The 17,073-nt window shown below is 57.3% G+C and overlaps 1 protein-coding gene across 7 annotated transcripts in view; it reads right to left on the bottom strand.

Annotated features, from left to right (window-relative positions):
* The window catches only part of QSOX2 (quiescin sulfhydryl oxidase 2), a 39,789-nt gene extending 22,937 nt beyond the window's left edge, over window positions 1–16,852 (bottom strand). The window contains exons 1-2 of one of the 7 annotated variants that reach the window (XM_064366091.1): window positions 3,035–3,256; window positions 2,590–2,652 (exon numbers count right to left, since the gene is read on the bottom strand). Coding sequence is in view for 2 of the 7 variants with exons in the window: in XM_012445239.2 (XP_012300662.2) it covers window positions 16,525–16,852 (328 nt within the window). In the remaining 5 variants the exon portion in view is untranslated. Of the gene's footprint in view, window positions 1–2,040; window positions 2,419–2,589; window positions 2,827–3,034; window positions 3,257–16,524 lie in introns of those variants that run through there. The other 6 variants (XM_012445242.3, XM_012445239.2, XM_012445243.3 and 3 more) reach the window with 6 other exon arrangements.
* Between the last annotated feature and the right edge of the window lie 221 nt (window positions 16,853–17,073).

Below are 17,073 nucleotides of genomic sequence, written 5' to 3'. Positions count from 1 at the left end.
GACTGGGAGCCCAGCGACTTCTGAACGGGAACGTACGTCTGCCTGTCACTGAGATACTGATGAGGCTCTCTATTGCCTTGTATTCTGATTCGGACCACTGTCTAAAGCAATGATTGGACTATGAATCACGTAAAGAGTAAGACGTCTTCTCTGAGAACAAGCTATGATCTCACACTTGAGAGTTCTGTGAAACGTATGCCTGGAACAGACAGAAAACATCACCAGACGCTGCACAAATCACAAAGGCTTCTGCGTGTTGGTGGTTCAGATACGTAATATACCACAGCTTTAAGATACTGGCCTTTTCTCTCTGTAATTAAAAACAAAACAAAACAAAGAAATATCTTTCGGAAACAATGACCAAATATCACTCCTGCCCACACTGGCTAAGTGAAACCAATTCATGTTTCTAAGTGAAACCAATTCGTGTTTCCAGGCCGCTTTAAACGGATGAGGGAAGAAGCCCCAGGAGCCCCCCTGCACCCTGGCCACGCCTTCCTGAAGTCTCAGGCTACATGAAACTGAGAAGGAACACGAATGCTCTCATCCAATCAGCAAGGAGGCGGCAGAGGACATGGAAACTGAAGTCGTTCCCAGCAGCCCCACCGTGGGCTGCTCCCGGGAGGGCCCCACAGCCTCGGCTCCTCAGCCCATGCATCCTGGCAAAGTGTCTCATTTCTGTGGCTGTTTTTTTTTTTTTTTTGAGACGGAGTCTCATTCTGTCACCCAGGCTGAAGTGCAGTGGCACGATCTTGGCTCACTGTAACCTCTACCTCCTGGGTTCAAAGGATTCTCCTGCCTCAGCCTCCCGAGTAGCTGGGACTACAGGTGCACGCCACCACGCCCAGCTAATTTTTGTATTTTTAGTAGAGACAGGGTTTCACCATGTTGGCCAGGCTGGTCTCGATCTCTTGACCTCATGATTTGCCCATCTTGGCCTCCCAAACTGCTGGGATTACAGGTGTCAGCCACCACGCCCGGCCTTCTGTGGCCTTTTATATAGCTCACAATTCCACAAGGTTTCATTCTGTGTATTGAGAATTTCTATGACACATTTTTATTTAAGACGTTTTTTTAAAAAAGCACCTTTGTGCCCAGAAAGAACATGTAAGAAAACAAGAAGTTGCTCTGAGAGCCAAAACTGCGCACAGCACAGAACCGCAGCGCGCGGCGCAGAACCGCAGGGCGCCACACAATCGAGCTGGCCCAGAAACAGCAGAAACTCAAGATGGGAAGAAAACCTTCCAAGACGTTCACCACGATTTGATTTTCATGGTGGGGTCTTAGTCCCATCTGTGGTTTCTCAGATTTCTCTTAGTGCGTGGTACTTACAAAAACAAACATAAAACACGTCCCCGCCGCCCCAGGCACTCGCTGGCCGCCCCACACCCTGTCCTCCGCGGCCCCCTCTCCTGCGTGTACAAGGTGGCAACACAGCCCCCGCACGGCGGTTGCAGAGCACTCCTGTCCCCGCGGTCGAAGGCCACCTGGACAGTCTGGGCCCAGGCTAGGTGGCAGTGCTTTTTAAATAACCCTCCTGAAGCTCACAGGGCACTACAGAGAAGGGGAAGAGTTCAAATGTGGCCGGTGGGAATGGCTCTCAGCCCTGCAGAAAACAGCTCTGTAAGACCCAGAATGCAGAATCCCAGGTGCTGAAGGGCTGAGCCTGGCAGGAACGGAGGCACGATCTGAGCCAGGCCTCACAACTGCTCCCCGATTCCTGTGCCCCTCCCATCTACCGGTTCATCCACCGCAGGGCGCTGCCCCAAAACCTCAGCAGTCGGCCTCCTCATCCTCATCACGTCGGCCACAAACCCACTTGTCACTGGCTTTTCAAGGCTCTGCCTCTCCAACAAGCCTTCACATCCCCCAAGACCAAATGTCTGTTTTTTCCTGCCGGTTACTCTTCCATGATAAGAAAGCAAACATTCAAATCAAGACTTAAGTGCGTAATTCTAACATCCTGGACCCAGCTGGAAGGCACCTGGGAGGGAGCCCGGCCTCCGCGGGACCCGCCAGACCCCGCATCTCTCGGCTCACCTGTCCTTCCTCTCGCTGACCTCCACCCAGCGCCCCGGGGCCTCTGCCCCAGCTCTTCCCTGGTGGAACTCTTTCCGCTGATGTTCCTGGTCGCTTTCCCATCTATTTCACTATCGGAACACAGGTAGCACCTCCACAGCGAGGCCTTCCCTGACCCCTTGCCCAGGCCTAGTTTCATTGGCAGGAAAAGCCTCCCACCAGCTTTGTTTCCACAGGAAGTGAATTTGCACAGTCCTTTACACTCGACAAAGCTTTCTAATGAAATTATCTACCGCAGGAGTGGTCTGGTGACAAACACAGGATCCTATGGTGGCGGGGGCTGGTGCTCACAGAGGCCAAGGAAGGCTCCAAAGCCCATCACGTCCCCACAGCACGCGCCCCGAGCATGGAGAGCAAACGCCCTGACAGGTGTACCCGACCACAGAGGCCAAGGAAGGCTCCAAAGCCCATCACGTCCCCACAGCACGTGCCTCCAGCGTGGAGAGCAAACGCCCTGACGGGTGTGCCCGACTCCAACTAGTGCGTGACCAGAATATCCCCACATCCTACCGTGGCGATGGAGACTCCAGTCACGCAGGTCAGACGCTGCAGCCCCACAGGTAGCCACTAATCCTGAGGCAAACACCCACAGAGAGAAGAAATCATTCCACCGATCCCTTTACAGAGGCTTCCGCAGGACGTGCCGCCTCCTCAAACGTGCAGAAAACCGATGCTCTGGGAAAGCAAACGATCTCCATCTTCCCAGCATGTTTCACACTCTCTCCACACCGGAACAGAAGGCTCCGCCCTCCGAAGGCCGGGATCGTGTCTCATCAGCTCGGCAGCACGTCCCCGCATACAGGAGGACCTGGCCAGCGCTCGGGGGTGCCTGACAGGACGTAGCGGAAGGCAGCGTCCCTCACAGCCCCGTGCTGACCACCTCCCCCCCAGCCCGCCCCCATGGCCTCTGTGCAGTCTGTTCAGCACTCACTGTTTTAGAAGCACTCGGGCCCACCTTATCTCTCTTGAACATCCATCGAAGGCTGTGACATCAACGTCACTGCTCCTACTTGGCAGAGGAGGACACCGAGCGAGCTCCAGGTCCGAGAGTGAGTCTCCTGGCCAGCGCTCTGCCCCCTCCGCGGGTCCCGTCCGCCAGGCTCTCCCAGCGAGGGGGAATCCCCGCTCTAGAATTGTCCCACCCTCTGACCCTCAGACACACCAAAAGGGAGGCAGAGAAAACTACAGGAAGCCGTCACTTATTGTCACCGACAGGCTCCTGGGAACGGCGACCTGAAGCGGAAGGACGCACAACAAAAGCAGTGTTTCCCTCATCGGCGTGCTGAGGAAATGGCACTGCAGGAAACCCCGTTCTCCGAGGACCTGCGTATTCCTGGTGCTGCACCGGGCAGTCTGCGGGAACAGCGGAGGCCACGCGGGGCGGGCCGCCTCCCTCACCTCCTGCCCCCCTCTCCGTGACGCACGGGAAGGGTCACCGTGCCCAACACAGCTTTAAACTGTGTGTGTTCGCTTAAATACGCACGTTTTTCAACAAACATTGGAAAACTTTTTGGAGCTATGTGACAATTTGAAAAAACTTGTGGATAAACCACATAGCCCAGAAACATCCACAAAGTTAGAAAAGGTATGTCATGAATGCATAGACCACACGTAGGGGCTATTTTATCTTTTTTATTTATTTTTTGAGACAGAGTCTCGCTCTGTCACCCAGGCTGGAGTGCAGTGGCGCAATCTCGGCTCACTGCAGCCTCCACCTCCCAGGTTCAAGCAATTCTGCTGCCTCAGCCTCCCGAGTAGCTGGGATTACAGGTGCGCGCCACCACGCCTGGCTAATTTTTGTATTTTTAGTAGAGACAGGGTTTCACCATTTTGACCAGACTGGTCTTGAACTCCTGAACTCGTGACCCACCCGCTTCGGCCTCCCAAAGTGCTGGGATTACAGGCGTGAGCCGCTGGTCCTGGCCTAGTTTATCATTTACCACCACAAAATATACACAAACCTATTATAAAAAGTTACAATATCTCAAAACTTACACACACCCCTTACAGACCACACAGCACCGTTCACAGTGGAGAAAACGTAAGTGACTGTGAGGCTACAGTATGAGCCAGGCCTGGAGGCTCACGCCTGTAATCCAAGCACTTTGGGAGGCTGAGGCGGGTGGATCACCTGAGCCCAGGAGTTTAAGACCAGCCTGGGCAACATAGGGAGGCCCTGTCTCTGCAAAAAACTTAAAAACTAGCCAGGCATGGCAGTCCCAGCTACTCAGAAGGCTGAGTTCTCTACTCAAGAACTGCTTGAGCTGAGGAAGGCGAGGCTGCAGTGAGCCCAGATTGCACTACTGCACGCCAGCCTGGGCAGAGTGAGACCCTGTCTCAAAAAAAATAAAATAAAATAAAGGAAAATGAAAAAAGAAAATCATGGAGGAGAAAGGACATCTGCCTGAACAGGTATCTTCATGCAGGTGAACGTGCCCTATTCTGGAAAAAGCTGCCACGGAGGACACTGATTAGGAAGGAAGAGCAGCGGGCACCGGCACTGAGGGCCGGGAGAGGCCACGTGCGCTGCTTCTCGGCAGGACGGCCCTTATCTCTAAAGCTGCTGACCCTTGAGCCTTGAAGGAGAAAGAGAAACACCAGCTGCCAGGCTTCTGGCTGCACAGGAGGCCCCGCCAATGAAAAACCCTTTCTGGACTGCTTCCACGGTCCTGAAGCCAGGAAGCACCTTCCACGAGCGGCTGCCTTCCACAGCTATGTCCCCTTGCTCAATGCCCCGCCCCAAGAACTCACGAGCACAACACCGAAGCCTTCATCAGTCCATCTGCCCCAACACGACGAGCCCTACTCTAAAGCTGGGGTCACAGGGCCCTTCAGGGCTCATGACACACAGCACTCAGGACGGTCAGCGCTGTGGCAGACAACCCAAACGAGGGAACGTCATGAGAACTGGAAGGACTGAGCCACTGAAGGTGACATCGCTGTTGTTGTTGTAGGAAGAGCCGTGAAGGCCGTCAAGCCCAAAACACACTCCCGCTGGAGAAATCAGGTCCAGAAGGTGCGCCTGACTCCACAGGGTTTATGACAGCCAATCAAGGAAGCCACGAAAGAGACCGTGCATGCAGCCAAAAGGGCAGGGATAAAGAAACTCAAGTGCCAACAGACGCCACGCCAGAGGACGCCACGCCAGAGAACGCCACGCCAGAGGACGCCACACCAGAAGACGCCACGCCAGAGGACGCCACGCCAGAGGACGCCACGCCAGGGGAAAGAGCAGGAGACGACGAAGTGGAGCTGAGTGCCTCCTAACCAGTGCCAGAAACAAACGCACTACATCACGTGGCGGAGGGGCTCTCATCACTCAAGACAGCTTTCAGCTTCTTTTACAACAGGGACCCTTCTCAGACGCGGGCAATAAAATGAAAGCAAACGGTGGAAGGAGGACTGGAACCACAAAGAGACAGTTTAGTGAAATAAAAAACAAAAAGGCTACACAGAAGTCATGACGTAGCTCCATGACATGACATGGAGCATGCCTGCCTCGCCTCCACTGCCTCCCTCCCCACCGCCTCCCTCCCCACCGCCTCCCTCCCCACCGCCTCCCTCCCCACCGCCTCCACCTCCGCCGCCTCCCTCCCCATGGCCTCCACCGCCTCCCTCCCCACGGCCTCTACCTCCACCGCCTCCCTCCACTGCCTCCACCTCCACCGCCTCCCTCCCCACCGCCTCCACCTCCACCGCCTCCCTCCCCATGGCGTCCCTCCCCACCGCCTCCCTCCCCGCCGCCCCCACCTCCGCCGCCTCCCTCCCCGCCGCCCCCACCTCCGCCGCCCCCACCTCCGCCGCCTCCGCCGCCTCCCTCCCCACTGCCCCCACCTCCACCGCCTCCCTCCCCACCGCCTCCACCTCCTCTGCCTCCCTCCTTTGGCTCCACCTCCTCTGCCGCTGCCGCCTGGGACAGCATGGCCAGGACCAAGCGCTTCACGAGGGCCCGCTTCCATCTCCTGAGCTTTTCATACAATTATCTTCTTTAGCTTGCTCTACTGCAAGAACACAGTACGGAACACGTGTAACATCAGGCTTCCGGTCAACAGTGGGCTATGGGCTCAGCTTAGGAGAGTCGCAGCTCATACACACACTTCTGACTGTGCAGGAGCTGGAACCCACAGCCCCTGAGTTGTCTGAGGGTCAAGTGAACACGTAACGGGAGTGCTGCCCTTCTAACTAACCCCTGGAGGGCAGCCCAGACGAAACCACCTATCACACCTTTTCCAGCTCAGCGTTGACAACGCACCATCCTAGTGCAAAGGCGGCAAATTCTTTTTGGCCTGACAAAGAGACACTTAGTGGAGAAAAAGGTGACAGAGTTCATGCAGCTTGAGGGCCGGCAAGCTGGCACCAGGGAGCCTTTCTGGGCGTGAGGCTGCTGTCACCAAGACCTTTCCTGTGGACTCGGCATCAGCAAGTGGAGACAGGAGCAGGGCCCTGGAGGAAGCCCGACAGCCACCCCCAGCTTGGGAGCAAGGCCGGTCTCCACGAGGCCCGCAGCCTGACCATGCCACACCCGGAGGCCACAGGTGCGTCTGTGTCCCTGGCTCTGTCGGGTCCTCACACATCTGGACCGTGGACCGCAGCTCCCTTTACTGGCTCATCCCTATTTGCCTTCCAGATCTCCACCCGAATGCCGCTTCCTCAGGGAATCTACCTCGACCGCTGTTCATCTGGGTCCCCGCCCACGGCCCATGCCCAGCAGGCCCTGCTTCCAGGTGGAGACCCAGCCAGGTGGTCCAGCTTCACATCTGGCTCTGCTGCTTACTGGGTTTTGAGAACTGGGGCAAGTTACAATCTCTTCATGCCTCGGTTGCTCCATCTGTAAAATGGGGATGCCAAGGGAGAACCATCCCCCAGGGGCAGCGTGAGGATCGGCTGGGTTGGAGCCGCACGTGCCAGCACAGCAAAAGCCCCAGAGCAGGGCCGGGACCAACATGCTCACTCAAAGGCCATGCCCGAACCAAGGCCACACCTGCAGGACTGACGAGCGTGTGCCAGGGATGCTGGACCAGGGACCCTGCCAGGCCCGTACGGGGGTGATGACCAAGGAAGGAGAGAAGGAGGGAAGACAACTCAGGCTAGCAGAGCAGGAGGGAAGGTGGCGGCGGAAGCACCTGGAGTCGGGGACACCGTCGCAGAGAAGACAAGGGCAACCCTGAGCAGGGCCCGGGCCAGCTCGCAAGAGGCTGCAGACCTTGATGTGGACTTTGTTCTTCGTCCCAACAGCCACAGGCAGCCAGTGATGTGTGTGGAGAACTGAAAACAGCAGGACGTTCAAGTGAAGGAAGACGGGCAGCCGGCGAGCACAGAGTACGGGCATCAGCCGGAGCCGGGAAGACCGCCGGCTCCCCTCGCCCTCGGGCTGGGTCACGCCCAGGCGACCCGTGGAGCTCTGCTGGCTACGGAGGCAGCGTGGCCTAACGGTGTCCGAGGCTGAGCCCTCTCCTCTCCACATTCAAGGCCATGGACTCTGGCCACACAGAAAGGAACGGGCCTCACAGCTCTGCACCTGCAGGTCACTTCTTCTGTGAACATGTCACCAGCGACACTCTGGTCTCGGCTCTGGGAGGAACTGGGCTCCTGAGAGCAGCTTCCATCCTAAATATCGTGTATGGAACTTCCCAGCCACCTCAGCTGAGGGAGCAGCCACAGTCTCCCTTTGGGTCTGAAATCACCAGCAGTCAGGGTCAGGGCCGGGGTCGGGTGCTGCGCCCCACCAAGTGAACCCCGGCCTCTCCCAGTCTAGACTCTGCAAGCCACCCGTCACCCGCCACCTCCACTCAGCTGTCCCAGGCGTCGTCCCAAGGCTCCTGACCCTCCACCTCCTCCCCACGGAGAGCTGGGGAGACAGCTCTCCTCCATGGGGCACCCGGAGACAGGGCTGGCTGCTGCCCAAGCACAGAGGGAGGGGCACAGCAGGCCCGGGGAGACGCACGGTGTGCAGAGATGGGCAGAGGCGAGGCAGCAACGGTGATGCTTCTCCTTCAGCTGGACTGGGCATCCACTGGGGAACTCACCCACTGAAACACGTGGCAGCTGCCAGCTTAAATAAAGGAGATAGAAAAAATCCACCTTGTTTTCTCCCGAGTTTTGGGCAATCTGAGGCTTTCCTCACAACGGCAGGAAGAGCCAGCGCCGCAGCATCACCAGAACCACAGGCCTGCTGGCCACACGGGTGCCCCAAGATGCAGCACATGCCCCAAGACTCACGTGGGCACACTCCACCTTCCCCAAACCACAGGCCTGGTGGCCACACCGGCACCCCAAGATGCAGCGTGCGCCCCAAGACTCCGCGGGCACACTCCACCTTCCCTGAACCACGGGCCTGGTGGCCACACCGGCGCCCCAAGATGCAGCACGTGCCCCAAGAGTCCGCGGGCACACTCCACCTTCCCCGAACCACGGGCCTGGTGGCCACACCGGCGCCCCAAGATGCAGCACGTGCCCCAAGAGTCCGCGGGCACACTCCACCTTCCCCGAACCACGGGCCTGGTGGCCACACCGGCGCCCCAAGATGCAGCGTGCACCCCAAGACTCCGCGGGCACACTCCACCTTCCCCGAACCACGGGCCTGGTGGCCACACCGGTGCCCCAAAACGCAGCGTGTACCCCAAGACTCCGCGGGCACACCCCACCTTGACACCTCTGATAAACAGAACACCGGGTGAATTCCCAGCATGAGCAGTGCACACCTGGAGCCCATCCTATGCCGGTGTCAAAGTAGAATGTTCCAAAAACTAAACACACGATTCTCACACAAATGCAGAATGAATGTGCGCCAAAGACATTCTTCCACCAGGACCGCTGAAGAAAGCAGGAGGCCGGGTAGGGGCACAGAGGATCGTGCTACCTGCTCCCAGGGTCGGTCCACGGGGCAAGAAAGCCACAAGCTTCCGGCTTCCCTTCTGTACCGGACGGATGCTGCTCACCCCCGCTACCAGGAGGTCTGCGAGCTCCCGAGCAACCCAGAGCCTGGCCCTTCATCAGCTGTGAGCAGCAGGGTAAACACAGATGCCCCCAGGTCACAGCCTCAGCCAGTCTGTGCAACTCCCCAGCATGATGCTGAGGGGACAAGATCCACCCTTCTGTCACACGTCCAGGCTTTAACTCATATTTCCTTAGCAGCAGGATGCAGAAAACTAGCAGACCGGGAAACTGACTGGCCAGGGGCCGGGAACAAGGGCCGTGCCCTGGGCAGGAGCGAAACACGCTGCTCCCACCTCAGGCACGTGCCCACTTCCCCATACCCTCTCGTGCCCCCAGGAGACAAGACATCGTCTTCGGTAACTTTTGCACAAAACTGCCTAGATGACCTGAAACCACAATTCTACGAGGAAGGCACAGTCTCCCCTCTGCTCCCTGGGACCCCTCAGACCTAAGGGAACCCTAAGTTCACCTTCCGAAGACATTGCTCCCCGTGCCTCCCTCCCACCTCACAATCCAGGCCCTGAGCACCCGCCTGGCTGTGCCGACTCTCCCTCTGCCCCCAGCTGCCACGAGCGGCCTGGCCTCTCTCACATTCCACTGTGCCTCCGCTGGTTTCTGGGCCTCAGTTCTCAGAGAGCAGCCAGAGATTTTTACCTAGAAACCAGGTTTCCCTGCTCAAATTCGTTCTTTGGTGCCCTGTTGCTCAGGAAGAAGACAATTGCTGTTTCCTGAGGCCCCCAGCCCTGAGCCCACATCTGCCTGCTGCCAGGCACTCAGGGACCTCGTGGTTGCCCCCTTGAGTGACCAAGGCCCTATCAAAGTCCTTTTAGCCAGGCACAGTGGTACGTGCCCGTCGTCCCAGCTAATCAGGACACAGAGGCAGGAGGATCCCTTGAGCACAGGAGTTCAAAGTCAACCCGGACCACACCACGAGACCGGTCTCTAAAACGAAAGGTCCCCCGGATACTGCAGTCGTGGCTGTCTCAGGGCCTCTGTGCCGGCCGCGGCCCTGGCAGGGCCTTCCCTCGCTGCTCCTCTCCCAAGTCGCTGCCCTCTGACAACTTAACTCTGCCACTCAGGGCCACTCCAGTTCCTTTCTAACCAGACTGTATGCTTTTCTAGGACTTATAACCTAGAGGTAACTTTTTATTTTATTTTATTTATTTTATCTTATTTTGAGACAGGGTCTCGCTCTGTCACCCAGGCTGGACTGCAGGAGCACGACCACGGCCCACTGCAGCCTCAACCTCCTGGGCTCGAGTGATCTTCCCACCTCAGCCTCCCAGGTGGCCGAGACCACAGGTGCGGGGGTCTTGCTATGTTGCCCAGGCTGGTCTTGACTCTTGGGCTCAAGTGGCCCTCCCACCTTCCACAGTGCTGGGGTTACAGGCTGAGCCACTGCCCCAGACACTTCCTCGTTTCGTCTTCCTGTTGACTGTCTGCTGCTGCCTCTCACGCACAGGCTTCCTCAGGCGGGGACCTCCCTGCTTTGTTCCCTGCTGTTCCTCCCAGCTCTCCCAAGCCCGGGGCTGGGAAAGCACGCAGTGCAAATTCATCCCCTAGCGTGAATTCACACAGATCCTCTGCGCACGCTGGCGGGGCGAGGAAAGTCCGGCTCCCCGACTCTGCAGAGGCCGCCCTCGACCTGCCTTGGCAGAGTTATGCTCCCGACACCACCACCCCACTCAGAGTCAGCCCTGGAGAAGGGCGGTGCGGGCACCCATGACGCCTTTGTCTGTCCCTGAAAGAACGCCAGCCCGTGTGCTCAGGGAAGGCGGAGCAGATGAGGGAGAATTTCGGTTACACGGGCCGCCCTCAGCAGCTGAACAGGCGCCAGCAGTCCCAGCAAGACCTGGCAGATGGACGGTATTCATGGCAAGACAAAAGATACGGCAGTCCATCTTATCAAATAAAACACAACACACGTAAAAGGCTTAGCTTCAGGGCACTGGCCTCCTCCAACTGGAACCTCCCCTGCTCCTGCCCTGCCCACCTGTCTAGGTCTGAGTCTCTAAAGCAGAATGCAAATGGCCTGCTTTCATTGGGCCCCCGGGTTAGAGCCAGCTGAGGCGAACGGGGCGGGGGTGCCCCACCCAGCGGCCAGGGGCTTCCAAAGGGAAGCAGAAATCGGACCACAGGCCGAGTCTCACTTCCGCTCGAGAGCCTGGCTATTTTAGTACTCCAGTTTTAAAAATACCTGTGAAATCATTAGGCTTCTGTATGTAGATGACTAACATTTATTTCAGATTTACTGGTCCAATAACTCTTTTACTGAACCTAACAAGATTAACTCTTTTACCATTGCTCGTCATGTTCTAATGAGAAAGTCTATAAAAGTCTGACGTATGGTCAGGTATCAGTGAGTTCTAGAAAAGGATTACAGTTGAAACGCAACTAGACTGCACTGCGGCCTCTCCTTCCCGGGCCAGGGTCACGCTGGGATCTCGAACCCTGCACGCCAGTCCCCGGAGAAGACTTCTCTGGGTGGAGCCCCCTCTGGGCTAAGCAAAGTTCTTTTTAGCTAAGCTCCAAGCTCAAGCCACAAGTTTGGAATAACTCACCTAGCAACCAGGAGAGCCTAACACAAATCACCTATAAGCTGCCAACGGCTGGTCTGAGAAAACCCAGACGCACGCTCCGGTCACCTCATCTGGGGACTGAGGGCAGGGCTGGGTCCCGTGGACTCTGGAGCCCCAGCATTTAGCTCAATTCTGTTAAACCAAAACTACACGGTCTTCGGCCTCAAAGGGTGCTCCAGGGTGACAGCAATTCCAATGCTGCTTATGTCTAGGGAAGGAATGACAGTCCCTCGAGCTGCCCTCAGTCAGGGAAGCCCAGGCAACGCTTGCGACCTGGGTCAGCCACGGCATGAGCCCGGCATCACGGAGTGGAGACGGCTCCCTGGTCGCGGCTGTGAGGCCCTCTCAGCGAGCCAGTCCCCGTCTTCCTTCAACAAGTAAGCGGCCCGGTCTCTTGGCAGAGTCTCAGATGCACCGACCGCAGCCACTAGGGAGGCCGGCGCGGAGTCCTGGCGGCTCCGATGCATCACCCTTTCTGTAAAGTACCCATGTGGTCGCCACAGCGGGGCTGTTAGGCCATTCCCGGGCCTATAAGGAGACAGGAGGCTGCCACTGCCCCACTCTTCCTCCCTCCACCCTCTCCATCCTTGAGAGTCCAGTGAGCACCCAGCAGCGCTCACGGGCCATCACCCCTGCCAGATGCCCGCCGACACCTGCATGTCCCCTCCCTCCAGCCCTTCCTGTTTCTTCTTCCAGTAAACAGATAATGGGCCTGTGGGGAACACCAAGTTCTAAGTCACCTCCAAGAAGCCTGTAGCCTCGTTGAGTAGACAAGAAGCCAGGCCAAGTGGGACAGAGGAGCTGGCAGCAATGGCAGAGTGCCCTGTCCTTCCACCAGGAGACAGGATGTGCCCAGCTCCCAAACCCCACCCGTCCTCCACAAAGACACAGGAATGAACTGTCAGGGCTCCAGGGTCACCACGCCTGGACACCCATCCCAGCCTGTCACTCAGCTACGTGACGGTAACTATCGCCGCAACCTCACGAGCTAACGCCTGCAACGTGAGCGCTCACGCCTCCTGCAAGACAGGGCTGGAAGAACCCAGCCATTGTGGGGGGCGGCTCGCAGGGATCCTGCTCCCCCTGGACCCCTCACCGGGAATCCCAGGGCCAGTGGCCAAGGGTCTGTTGTGCTTTCTCAGGCTGACTGAGTGAAGCAGATGGGACGTAGCGGGCGCCAGGGACACAGAGGGCGCACGGGGACGCAAGCCCTGCCTTTAGGGTCCACACTCTCATCTACTCGAGTCACTGCAGAGTTATTTCAGAGATCTCACTGGTCAGACAGGCCGACGTGCGCCCCAGGCCCCAGTGCCTCATCGTCCATGACAAGTCCAGCAGCCATCACTGCCCGGCACATCTGCAGGAACACAGCAAGGCTCTGCTCTGCACAGCACTTAGGAGTGACAGACTTCAGCCAAATCTCCACAAACACTAGAATGACATTTGGTTTCACCAAACAGTCACCTTTTGTTTGTTAAGCCACTTTCTAATCAGGAAAAACATTTATTTTCCCAACCTTGAGAAAGCCAGTCAAGAGCTAAAGTTCAATCCAAATCTTTGAGGAAAAGAAAGATGCCCGAAGCTGTGGGGAGCGGGCCTCTAGGAGCAGCCCTGGCCTGTCCTGCTCCTTCCAGCTGGAGGCTCCCAGGGAGCAGAGCCCACACCTGACCACCCTCTCCGGCAGTCACAGGTGTGGAGACCACAGGGCGTGGCGGGTGCCGGCCAGCGGGGCAGGTTGGGGAGCTGGCTACTCCGCAGGTGCCGGCCAGTGGGGCAGGTTGGGGAGCTGGCTACTTCGCAGGTGCCGGCCAGCGGGGCAGGTTGGGGAGCTGGCTACTCCGCAGGTGCCGGCCAGTGGGGCAGGTAGGGGGAACTGGCTACTTTGCAGAACAAAACCTTGCTGTGTTCCTGAAGATCTCCCTGGCAGCGATGGCTGCTGGATTTGTGATGGAAGATGAGGCACTGGGGCCTGGGGCTGGACACTCTAGGTCAAAGGGGGGGCCCAAGCCATGGCCTGTGTACCCTTGGGGATCAGCAGGATGACCTAAGTCACAGGTGACTGACCAGGGCCACAGTGGCGACAACAGGAATGAGTGCCTGCAGCCAGACCCCTGCACTGCCACGGGTCACGGGCACCTTATCCCTTGGGACAGCTCAGTGCAGGGATGATGGACAGGGAGCCCGGCACCAAGCAGACAGTTCTGACCTGGCAGGTCTGGCCTGGGGCTGTCGAGAAGCAGGCATTTCTAACAAGTCCTCCAGGGGCCCCACTTGAGAGCCACAGCCTTAGAACAGCTCTGGGGTCTCCTCAGTGCCGAGGGCTCTTCGCCCCTTTCTACCCGGCCTCTGCCTCCCACAAGCCTCATGGGCACAGCCTGGCTCTCAGGACTGCCAACTAAATATGAAATCCTGAGTCCCCTGTCTGAACAGATCCCCCTCTTGGGCAAGGGGACCCCAGAACAATCTGAAAAAACAAATTCCAGGCCCTGATGGGAAGGGAGGTCAGACGCGCCCAGTTACACCACCTCCCTTTGGAGTTTAGGCACAGCTGACCAGCGTGAGTGAAACAGATCAGACAGACGACCCAGGCTTGGCAGCAACGACACCAAACTCCAGACTGACTCAGGTACAGCACCACACGACGGGCAGCAAACCCCGAAGGAAATCAAGAGTTCACCCAAAACACACGTGTTACCTTGGCATATTTGGAACGGTCCTGCAAAGCTGTCTTTTGTGGGGAGATGTGCGTCTGCAGAGACTCTCCCTCCCTTTCTAGGTCTTTCCTCGATCTAGGAGACATTTAATAAATCTGACAGGGTTAAGGTCTGAAAAGAGACATTCACCCTCTGTTCTCCCCAGGGCTGCTACCTGTGAGGCTTCATCTACTTAACCTTGGCCTCCACAGCCCAGTTAGCTTAACCCAAGCATTTCTCTCTGCTGACTTCAAGTCTCTAGACAAAGCTTAACTCTTTCAACCAACTGCCAATCAGAATCCACCTGCGATCTGTAAACCCACCCCTTCCTACACGTTACATGGACTGATTTGTCTCTTTGCCTGTAACTTCTGTCTCCCTACAATGGAATCAACGTGACTGCCTGGAGCACACTTCCTCAGGACCTCTTGACACTGTTCCCCGGGCCATGGCCACTCACTGGCTCAGAACAAACCTCTTTCAATATTTTATAGTTTGGCTTTTTAGCCAACGGGACCCTCTCCCTGCTGCCTGGCCAGGCCGCCGCTGTCTTTTACTTTCAGCCATATCCTCCTCCAGTCTCGGTCTCAGGCCAAGCCTGTTCTTCCTGCTGTGACTGGGAAGACAGTCAGCCCCTCTAAAGGAGCCTTACTGAGGCAAGCTAACACACCCCTGGGTAGGGACGTTACTGTGTGGCTGTCAGGAGTGACCTTCCTTCTGAGCTCTGTGGACAGTTCTCAAGGCTTCCTATGTGCTGCTTCAGCTACAGAATCTGCAATATCTGAATCTGGTTACGATCTTTAGACCTCAGGTACTCAACCGAAAAAAAAAATCAAAACCAAAACCCATAAAAAAGGTGACAAAGTCCTGCCAGAGCCACCTGCATTTTAATGAACATATCTGTCTCTGCCACTGAGTAACACACTAGAACTGAAGAGTTCTCTACGTGATTGAATTACTTGTCGCTTTGTTTGTTTCCCTAAAAGCAGAGTCTAAAAAGCCCACGGAGGGTTTCTCTGTCCGTCTATTCCAGTCTCTGACCTCTATTCTGAGTCAGGTCAACAGGGACATAAGAAAACATGACATCAAAGAGAAGGAATCCAGTAGAATCAAAAGGCCCCAGCACCCTAAGATAAGAGGAGAATGAATTTTCAAGATAACCATTTACAATGACATACAAAAGGCCTATTTAAACTTGAAAAAAAGTTTTACAAATCTGTTTGGATATGAGAAAAATACAGCAAGATTGGGTATAAGACATAGAAAACAAAGGTGCTAGAAGACAGAGTAGCAATTTGTTACAGCTCTTGCCCACTGAAACAGGTAACTGGAGGTTAGCACACACAGGAAGTCCTGCCAGACCTCACTCTGGTCGGGAGGAGCTCCTACTTCAGTGATTTAAATACTATTGTAAGGGAAGGGTGCTGTGACTGCCCCCTCCCACGCCAACCCTGACCTGTAGAGCAGGAGAGCAACTTGATGACTGATTAACAATGTGCGACCACATGGAAGCACTCAACGACCAGCAGTTTGGCGGAAGATTTCTCAAAGGCTGTGCATCTGTCAATAAGGAACCCACCAATGAAATGCTTTGCAGAGTTAAAAAAAAATGCTTTGTAGGTTGTTTTTGGGTTTTATAGAGAAGCCTCCAGAGTATTTGGATTGCTAAGCTGTCGGTTCACTTTGAGCACCCACTGTAGGGCCAGCTATCCGAACCAGAAAGAGAATGATGGTTTAAAGGGAAAGGGGTGGCGACGAGTGTGGAATAAGATGAGGGATCCTCAGACAACAGGAATTCTAGGCACTGAAGTGGAATAACTGGGGATGGGGTGTGTGGACAGCAGGAAACCGCTACGGTAGGAGGCCTGGCAGGTCAATGAAGTTGTTGGGGCTCAAAACAGGAATTTTGAGAGGTGCGATACAGGAGGGCTTCCCAATCCCCAAGTGTGCGGTGAGGGCGGCGGGAGAATGGTTTCATTTTGATTTGAGACAGCCCAACTGGCCAGGATCTAACCGGGGATTACTTGGGGGAGACGTGGAGAGCAGCTGGCTTAGTCCCCTGCCCCTGCAAAGGCCAGGGTTGGTCAGAGTGGGGTGCCTGAGGCTGGCTCTGCGGTAAGGAAAAAAAAACGGGGCCTGGGAGGGGCCGCGGGACCCGCCTTCTGGGGCGGACGCAGGAGGTCCTTGGAGGCCGCGGTCCCAGGAGTCGGGGGTCCCCGCGCGGGGGCGCGCCTCACCTCGCACGTCCCAGGCTAGGGCCCGCCAGGTGGGCGCGTAGCCGACGCAGTGGCCGCACCACGACGAGTAGAACTGCACGAGCCACGCGGCCGAGCTGTTGGCAGTGGCCCCGCGCACGCTGCCGCTGTCCAGCACCCACACGGCGTCCTCGCCCGCGCGATACAGCCGCGCCGCACCGCCCGTGCCCGGCCCTAACGCAGCAGCCGCCAGCAGCACTAGCAGCCGCGGCAGCCCTGCGGCCCGCGGCGGGGGCGAGCGTCGGGCTCCTGGCGCAGCACCCGCTCCGACTCCCGGGAAGCGCGCCACCGCCGCTCCGGACGCCGCCATGTTGGAAGTGCCGCCGGCGCGCTGAACTTTCACCCTGGCAACCACCGTCACGTGCGCCGGCGCGCCCGGCCCCGCCCCCGCGCGCCCGCTTCCGTCCCGTCCCGCCCCCGCACGTCTGGACCTGCCCTCTCCCTGCTCCCACGCATCTAGCCCCGCCCCGCCCGTGCGTGGCAGCCCCTCCCCCAAGAGTCTGGTGACGCCGTCGCCCCGCCCATGCGCGG

Source organism: Aotus nancymaae, unplaced genomic scaffold (assembly GCF_030222135.1).
Source record: "Aotus nancymaae isolate 86718 unplaced genomic scaffold, 86718_ANA_hifiasm-v0.15.2.pri h1tg000063l, whole genome shotgun sequence".
Classification (NCBI taxonomy): Eukaryota; Metazoa; Chordata; class Mammalia; order Primates; family Aotidae; genus Aotus; species Aotus nancymaae.
Note: the sequence above shows the minus strand (reverse complement) of the source record. Positions and strands in the feature narration are given on the sequence as shown.